The sequence below is a fragment of the Aptenodytes forsteri genome, unplaced genomic scaffold (assembly GCF_000699145.1).
Source record: "Aptenodytes forsteri isolate BGI_AS27 unplaced genomic scaffold, ASM69914v1 Scaffold1302, whole genome shotgun sequence".
NCBI classification, from domain to species: Eukaryota; Metazoa; Chordata; class Aves; order Sphenisciformes; family Spheniscidae; genus Aptenodytes; species Aptenodytes forsteri.
The window spans coordinates 1-8638 of record NW_008795645.1 but is presented as its reverse complement, the minus strand read 5'-3'; the positions used below and the strand labels follow the sequence as shown (position 1 = coordinate 8638).

General features: G+C 43.7%; 5 protein-coding genes across 5 annotated transcripts in view; all 5 read left to right on the top strand.

The window, feature by feature from the left end:
* The window catches only part of LOC109279552 (uncharacterized protein y4jD-like), a 1792-nt gene extending 408 nt beyond the window's left edge, over positions 1 to 1384 (top strand). The window contains exon 2 of the mRNA XM_019472909.1: positions 21 to 1384. Coding sequence (XP_019328454.1) covers positions 21 to 1384 — 1364 coding nt within the window. The remainder of the gene's footprint in view (positions 1 to 20) is intronic.
* Positions 1385 to 4098: 2714 nt separating this feature from the next.
* Positions 4099 to 5220, top strand: LOC109279551 (molybdopterin molybdenumtransferase-like). The gene has a single exon (XM_019472908.1). It carries the CDS (start codon positions 4099 to 4101, stop codon positions 5218 to 5220), a length of 1122 nt encoding a protein of 373 aa, XP_019328453.1.
* A 307-nt stretch (positions 5221 to 5527) lies between these two features.
* On the top strand, positions 5528 to 6731 carry LOC109279550 (cyclic pyranopterin monophosphate synthase-like). The gene is made up of 2 exons (XM_019472907.1): positions 5528 to 5905; positions 6144 to 6731. Exons 1-2 carry the CDS (start codon positions 5528 to 5530, stop codon positions 6729 to 6731), a joined length of 966 nt encoding a protein of 321 aa, XP_019328452.1.
* Positions 6732 to 6813: 82 nt separating this feature from the next.
* Positions 6814 to 7521, top strand: LOC109279549 (protein YiiM-like). Its single transcript, XM_019472906.1, has one exon. It carries the CDS (start codon positions 6814 to 6816, stop codon positions 7519 to 7521), a length of 708 nt encoding a protein of 235 aa, XP_019328451.1.
* Positions 7522 to 7568: 47 nt separating this feature from the next.
* On the top strand, positions 7569 to 8102 carry LOC109279548 (molybdenum cofactor biosynthesis protein B-like). Its single transcript, XM_019472905.1, has one exon. It carries the CDS (start codon positions 7569 to 7571, stop codon positions 8100 to 8102), a length of 534 nt encoding a protein of 177 aa, XP_019328450.1.
* Positions 8103 to 8638: the final 536 nt, after the last annotated feature.

Sequence of the window (8638 nt, the reverse complement as noted above, 5' to 3'; positions counted from 1 at the left end):
GCAAACCGACACAAACTCAGATGACAACAAACCAGCGAAACCCAAACGCGAGCGGCGTATTGTCATCCCTGATAACCTAGAAGTCCGAACCATCATTCATGAGCCTGAATCAATCACTTGTGGTTGTGGCTGTCAAATGAAACAAATTGGCGAAGACGTACAAGACAAACTCGGACTTATCCCTGCTTGCTTTTACCGTGAACGCCACATCTATCCCAAATACGCTTGTCAGCATTGCCAACGTCAATCTTTTAGCAAACAGCCAATTGACGACACCCAAAACCAAAATCACCGCCTAATTCAAGCCAAAGTCCCTGCGGGGGTCATCGTTAAAAGCATTGCCACCGCTGAGCTACTAGCTCACATCATCATTAGCAAATTTGCTGATCATCAGCCACTATACCGTCAAAGCCTAATCTATGGGCGAAGTGGCGTGCATTTATCCGACTCAACAATGGCAGACTGGGTAGGACGCTGTGGTGTCGCCCTTGAGCCACTGGTGAAACGCTTGCATGAATTACTATTAACCCAACCGATTCTGCATGCCGATGAAACCCCTGTCAATATTTTAAAGTTTAATAACAATAAGGGTAAGTTAAAGCAAGGCTATGTTTGGGCGTATCTGACCCCACAACATTGTCAAAAATATGGTGGTTTTAAAGCCGTGGTGTATGACTTTGCCGAAAGTAGGCGAAATGAACACCCCAAAGCCTTTTTAGATAAGTGGCAGGGTCAGCTCATTTGCGATGATTACAATGGCTATAAGTGCTTGTTTAATCAAAAGCAAGCGGTTATCGAAGTCGTCGGCTGTATGGCTCATGCAAGACGTAAATTCCATGAGCTTCATATCAAGGGTCAGAGTTTGGTGGCTCATGAAGCGTTGGCATTATTTCAAAAGCTGTATGCGGTTGAATGCCAGATTGATGCGTTATTTGAGAAAAATGAGACGCCAAGCCCTAGAGTCGCTACAACGGTAGTCGCCATCAGGCAACAACACGCAAAACCGATTGCCAAAGCGTTATATCGTTGGTTACAGGAAAAAAGGTTAGGCACAACCAAGAACGCAAGTATTACCAAAGCAATCGAGTATTGCTTAAAACGGTGGCAAGCTCTGACACGTTATCTTGAGGATGGCAGTTTGCCGATTGATAATAATTGGGCGGAGAATCAGATGCGTCCTTGGGCGCTCGGGCGTAAGAATTGGTTATTCGCAGGATCGCTTAAAAGTGGGCAGCGTGCTGCGGTGATTATGTCGCTTATCCAGTCGGCTCGTTTGAATGGGTTGGATGTTTATGCCTACTTGTCTGATGTGCTTAAACGTCTGCCAACCCATAAAGATAAGGATATTGATGAGCTCCTGCCTCATGTTTGGAAAATGCAATAGGGGTTGGTCGGATGCTTACTATGTATTGACCATTGACTTCAATCATCAATTCTTGCAATTGTGGATTGCTCTGTAATTGCTCCATATCAAACGCCGCGGCTGGCGGAAAGTAGGTCAGCCAGTTATAGCCACCGTCTGAGACACGACCCCATAATTCGCCATTGATATAGTTGCCGATACGCCCAAACAGTAAGCCGGTTGGTACACAAGGAACGATAAAATCGAATACTTGAAAGGTAGTCTTTTTATATTTACGGGCAAAGAACCACATACCTAGCATGACGCCGATAAAGCCGCCGTGGAAAGACATACCGCCTTCCCAGACATATAGGATATAGGCAGTGTTTTGGAGTAATTCACCGAACTGATAAAATAGCCAACACGACCGCCTAAGATGACACCAAGCGCGCCATAAAAGACTAAGTCAGAGACCATGTCGGGTGCCAAATTCCGATACCAAGCCAAACCGTAAGCGGCAGCAAAGGCTAGCAAATACATTATCCCATACCAGTGCACTTCCAATGGACCTAAGGAAAGCGCTACGGGATCATACTGAGGATGAATCATCATAAAGGCATCATAATTATTGGTAATAGAATGTATGAAATAGGCTTATATAAGAAATTTTGGTAGTGGTTTGAAAAGTATGCTGAAGTAGAAATAAAAAAGACAGCTTGAGAAAAAGATGCTAATTTGAGGTTATGAAGACACAAATTACAATCAGATGCCCAAGCTGTCTGGGCTTAAGTATAAAGAAAAACGGCTGGAAAATCTATGGCAAGCAGAACTATCAATGCAAAGACTGTCATCGACAATTCATTCATGAAACGGAGCTAAGTTACCAAGGCTGTAAAAGCGATATTGATGACAAGATACGTTTAATGCTAGTTCGAGGCTGTAGCATTGCTGATATTGTAGTCATTGAGAAAGTTAGCAAATGCAAGGTATTAAGCGTTTTGGTTAATTCCAATTACGAGATAAGACCTAAACGACGCTATTATCGAAAACTGCAAGTGGATGAGTTTTGGACGTATGTAGGGCATAAGAAGAACAAGGTATGGCTAGTGTATGCATACGACTCAGATACCAGTGAGATTGTTGCCTTCGTATGGGGTAAACGTAATCTAAAGACGGCTAGAGAGCTAAGAGCCAAGCTTGATGCATTAGGTGTTGATTTTGGCTATGTCTGCTGTGATAACTGGGATAGCTTTTTAACTGCCTTTGACTTCGACCTTAAAAAGGTGGGTAAACGCCATACAGTTGATATTGAAGGGAACAACAATCGCTTTAGGCAAAGGCTTAGGCGGGTATTTCGAAAGACGTGTTGTTTTTCGAAAAAGCTAGCAAATCATTTTAAAGCGTTTGATTTATTGTTCCACTATGTCAATTATGGCTGGGTATAGTGAGCATTCTTTTTATACCACAGCCAAAATGTTTAACCTATATGATCTAAGGGTAGCTTATGAGCGTTTCAACTTTCGACCCAAAAAACAACCAAATCAACCAAGCCAACTCTGAAAAAGACGATAATATCCGTATCATGCCGACCAGTGACGACTTAAAGCGTCCACACAGCGAAAAAGAACTCATTGAAGAAGCAATGGCAGAAATGACCCGGCCAAACAATCTTATCGCCTCTAGTCGCCAAACCATCCCAACCATTCGTGTTAATGGGGTCACCATCGACCCCAAAGCCATCGCCCAAGAAGTGCAATACCACCCAGCAAATAGCCAAGACGAAGCCCTGTATCAATCGGCTCACGCATTGGTCGTGCGAGAACTGCTCAAACAAGCTGTCTTGGCAGATAACACGCTTGGGCTCAAACGCTCAAACAAGCTGTCTTGGCAGATAACACGCTTGGAGAAGCAGGAGGACGAAGAAACCGCCATTGGTGAATTGATTGATAAAAACGTTCGCCCGACCATTCCCAACGAACAAAGCTGTCGTCAAGTCTTTGACAACAACCCAGAACGCTTTGTTACCCCACCACTCATCACGGTGCGTCACATCCTACTCGCCTCGCCACCAGACGCAGGCGAAGAGCGAATTGAACTAAAAAAACAAGCCCATGAACTTATCACAACCCTCAAAACCAGCCAAAACCGCGACGCCGATTTTATCCAATTTGCCCAACAGTATTCGCTTTGCCCATCCAAAGATGACGGTGGTAACTTAGGAGAGATTATCAAAGGCGAAACTGTACCCGAATTTGAGCAAGCGGTATTCGCTTTGCCCATCGGTGTGTCTGTCAATCCAATCGAAACTCGCTACGGCGTCCATGTGGTAGAAGTTTTGACAAAAGAAGACGGACAACACTTGAACTATGAGCAAGCTCGTCCGATGATAGCTAATCAACTAATTCAACAATCATTCCACCATGCCTTGACTGACTTTTTGTTTCAGCTTAGCCAAAATGCCGATATTGAAGGCATTGATTTGCAAATGAATGAAGAAAATGTGTATCGTGGCTAATGCAGGTAAAATCAAAGCATAAAAACAGCATGACAAAAAGGAAAAGGATAAACAATGATTACCGTTGCCGAACTCAAAAATGCCATTACCGAGCGTTGCCAAGCCTATCTGACTGATTTTCCATTGGCAAAAAGGCAACCCCTTGAATTGCCCTTGCTAGACGCTGCTAGACGCGGTCAACTATGTAATGGCTCAAGATATCACCGCTAGTTTTGACATCCCACGTCAAAACTTATCGGCAATGGACGGTTTTGCCTTTGCCAAAGACAATGATATCAGCCAAAATTCTACCCTCGACATCGTGGGTGAGTCTTGTGCAGGTAATCCATATGACGGTGAACTACAGCCCAATCAAGGTGTACGGATTTTCACAGGGGCAGTTGTACCAAGCACTTGCGACACCGTGGTGATGCAAGAAAATACCAATTTTAGCGATATTCAAGCCACTTTGGATAAATCAAAACCGTATCAAATTACGCTTGCCACCACCGCTAGCATCGGCGCAAACATCCGTAAGCAGGGCGAAGAAGTACAAACAGGCGAAACCGTTCTGACCACAGGTAAACGCCTAAATCCAACCGATATTAGCCTACTTGCAAATCTTGGTGTGGCACAGATAAAAGTCGCCAAGCCTTTAACCGTTGGTATCATCGCCACAGGGGATGAACTGGTGCAATTAGGCGAGCCGTTACAGCATTTGGCACAGATTTATAACTCGAACACGCCAACGCTCAAGACCTTGCTTAAAGATTTACCCATTAGCATCAAAGATTATGGCATTGTGCCTGATTCGCTAGATGCCACTCGCCAAACCGTTAAAAATGCCATTGCTGACTGTGATGTGATTATCTCAAGTGCTGGGGTTTCGGTGGGCGATTATGATTTTCTCACGACCGTGATTGATGATTTGGGAAAAATCAACCATTATAAAGTCGCAATGAAACCCGGTAAGCCGTTTGTCTTTGGTGAATTTGGGGGTGAGTTTGCAGAAGATAACAAACAAGTATTATATTTTGGTTTACCTGGTAACCCACTATCCACGGTCGTTGGTTGTTTGCAATTTATCAAACCTGCATTATGGCGATTATCAGGCGTCGTAGAAAACGACATCCCAATGCAGTTGAGATTGTCTGCTAACACCACGCACGACATCAAAAAACAAGCAGGGCGACAAGACTACCAACGTGCCAGTTTTGTGCAAAATGAAGATGGTAGTTTTAGCGTCACCCCGCTATCCGCTCAAGATTCGCACCGTGTCAAACAGCTGTCACAAGCCAATTGTTTGCTTGTTTTGCCTAAAGACAATGCGGGGGTGAAAGCAGGAGAAAGTGTTGTTATTGAACCATTTGCATGGAATTTTTAGCTAAGAGCCTGTATTCATAACGTCTTTTCCTTGAAGAATGCGATAAATTGCCAGTTTTTCGAGGAAAAAACGCCGATTGATAATCATTGTATTCAACAAGTTTTTGACCAAGAAAAACTAAATTTAGCCATTTTTAGGCCATTAAAAATTTATTGTTTCGAATTAGGGACACACCCTAACCTATACCCCTAAAGTAGTAGCAAAGAAGGACGGTTTTTTCCTTTGGGTTGATAGCTATTGTGTTCAAGCTTTGATAAAGTGGCTAGCCTATACACCCACCACCGAGGCAACGCCTAAAGACATTATCATGAAAACCGTCCCAACCACCCCAAGCCATGCGATAGGACTCGGCACAAATATTGCTTTGCCTATTATTTCCCAACCCCACCCCGACTTGGCTAAATTGATAGACGGCTTTCACAGGCAACTCACCTACCTAAGACTTTCTGTTACCGACTTTTGTAATTTTCGGTGTAACTATTGCTTGCCCAACGGCTACACCGCGAATGGTGGCAAGCGTCCCGATAACGAACTATCCCTTGACGAAATCGCTACGCTGATTCAAGGCTTTGCCACACTCGGCACAACCAAAGTACGTCTAACAGGTGGCGAGCCATCCATTCGTCACGATTTACCACAAATCATTGAGCTAGCCAAACAAACGCAAGGTATTAAAACCGTAGCGGTAAGTTCTAATGGCTAACGGCTTTTCAAACACCTTACCGACTGGAAAACGGCTGGACTGGATAAACTCAATATCAGTATTGATAGCTTTAATCCTGCTGTATTTAAGCAAATCACCGGCTTTGATATCTTACCTTTCTATTGGCTACCGGCTTGCCAAACACTTGACCGACTGGAAAACGGCTGGACTGGATAAACTCAATATCAGTATTGATAGCTTTAATCCTGCTGTATTTAAGCAAATCACCGGCTTTGATATCTTACCGACTTTGTTAAAAGATATTGATAAATTGCTTGAAAGCACTGAAATCCACTTAAAGTTAAACGGTATTCTCAAGGCAGACACTGCCTTTGACAATTTGCAAAATGCGTTGGTATATGTCAAAGACCGCCCTGTGACATATCGTTTTATTGAGTTTATGCAAACGAGTGACAACAGCGAGCTATTTTTTGCCGAACACGCTAGTGGCAAAACCATTAAAAACCATCTGCTTGAAAATGGCTGGACGGCTACCGAGCGCGCAATTGACAGTGGCCCTGCGACTGAATTTCGTCATGATGACTATGTGGGCAAAATCGGACTGATTGAACCGTATGCACCGCAATTTTGCGATAGCTGTAATCGTCTTCGTGTCAGCAGTCAGGGCAAAATTCATCTTTGTTTGTTTGATCAACAAAACTATGATATTCGCCAATTTTTGAGCAATCAAGACAAAGACGGATTGATATTAGCATTACAGAATCTTATGCCGATCAAGCCAGAACACCATTTTTTGAATGACAGTAATAGCGGCATGATGGCAAATCTTTCTATGGTTGGTGGTTAGGGAATGGGCGGTTAAAGGTGGATTTGACTTTGCTTGAATGTTTCAAACATCCTATCATGCTAAAAAACCACAAGGAAACAGCATGAACGACAGCCTAAATTTACCCCAATATATCGGCATTTTAACCGAAGTCCGAGCAGGCAAGGCTGAGTATTTCGCCCGTGACAAACTCTCAGCCATTAACAAATACCCGGTCAAAGGCGAAGTCGCTGTCAACTATCTTGGGCTAGAAACCGATGAGCAAGCCGACCGCAGACATCATGGCGGATATCTCAAAGCTGTCCATCAAATGCCGATTACCACTTATGAAAAAATCAATCAACACTTTGACATGAACGTGGCCATTGGCACATTGGGTGAAAACTTATCCGTCACCACCGACTCTGAACCTATGTCCGAGTCCAATGTATGTATCGGTGATGTTTACCGATATGGCGAAGATAATGCCGATAGCGAAGGCAAAGCAACCAGTGTCAAACTGCGAATCGTGCAACCACGCCGACCCTGTTTTAAAATTAACGACCAACTTGGGCATTATGAAATTGCGTCATTTATCACCAATAACGGTATTGCAGGATGGTATTTTCAAGTCGTGCAAAACGGAAATTTATCCGTTGGCTTGCCTGTCTATCTTGTCGAGCGACCCTATCCATTTGCCAATTTAACGACTTTGTGGCGAATGGCAAACCAAAAAGAGAAAATCCCTGTCGAAATCGTCAATCAATGGCTTGCGATTGATTGCCTTGAAGATAGCTGGAAAGAGAAACTGTATAAAAAACGCTTGCTGTAGAGGTGCTTCGTATTCGCCCACTGCAACAATGAAACAAGGAAAACCTCATGACCGACAAACCGCAAAAACCTTTTATCCCACTAAATATTGCTGTGTTGACCGTGTCCGACACGCGCACCCTTGACGAAGACACCTCAGGCAAATACCTTGCCGACAGTATCATCGAAGCAGGGCATAACGTGGCGGAACGCGCCTTGAGCACTGACGACATCTACCAAATCCGTGCGATGGTCAGCAAATGGATCGCCGACCCAACGGTTCATGCGGTCATTACTACAGGCGGCACGGGTTTTTATATCCGTGATAGTATGCCAGAAGCAGTATCGCCATTATTCGACAAAGAAGTGCAAGGCTTTGGCGAAATGTTCAGAGCGTTATCGCGTGATGAAATCGGCATGTCCACGCTACAATCTCGTGCCGTGGCCGGTATGGCGAACAGTACAGCGATTTTTTGCTTACCAGGTTCGACAGGGGCGTGTCGCACAGGTTGGACAGGGATTTTAAAAGACCAACTCGACAACCGCACTCGTCCGTGTAATTTTGTGCCACATTTGATGCGTGTTAATCCTACCCATGATTGATTTAGCAGGAATTGTGATTTTGGCAGGGGGCGAATCTAGTCGAATGGGTTCGCCAAAAGCCCTGTTAAAATTGCCAAACGGTGAAACCTTGCTACAGTGGCATATCAATCATGCTAAATCTTTAAGTACGCAATTAAGGCATGAAACAAATTTAAAAGTGCCAGTGATGATAGCGGATAATGGCAAAAATTTTTATCAGCCAAGCTATTTGGAAAAAGGCAAAGTGATTGTGATTGCTGACGAGTTGCCAAGCGATGACAACGGTAAAGGAGCAGGGGCATTATCTGCGATTGCCAATGCAATGTTGCAAGTGTGAAAACTATTTAATGGTGATTAGCTGTGATTGTTTAATTGGTACAAATCAGCTTTATCATCAGTTGTTTGATAGAGCAACCAATAAACATGAAGATGTTATTTATCTAAAAGGTGAAAAAGATTACCCACTATTAGGGCTATATCGCACTAATTTATTGCTTGAGCTTTATGAATATTTAGATAAGGGCAATCGGTCGGTGATGAAGTTTTTGGTGGATAAA

Coding starts and splice junctions, on each gene's coding strand:
- LOC109279549 (XM_019472906.1), top strand. CDS start 6,814: ATGAACGACAGCCTAAATTTACCCCAATATATCGGCATTTTAACCGAA.
- LOC109279551 (XM_019472908.1), top strand. CDS start 4,099: ATGGACGGTTTTGCCTTTGCCAAAGACAATGATATCAGCCAAAATTCT.
- LOC109279550 (XM_019472907.1), top strand. CDS start 5,528: ATGAAAACCGTCCCAACCACCCCAAGCCATGCGATAGGACTCGGCACA. Junction 5,906..6,143: donor AAGGTATTAAAACCGTAGCG/GTAAGTTCTAAT, acceptor GCTGTATTTAAG/CAAATCACCGGCTTTGATAT.
- LOC109279548 (XM_019472905.1), top strand. CDS start 7,569: ATGACCGACAAACCGCAAAAACCTTTTATCCCACTAAATATTGCTGTG.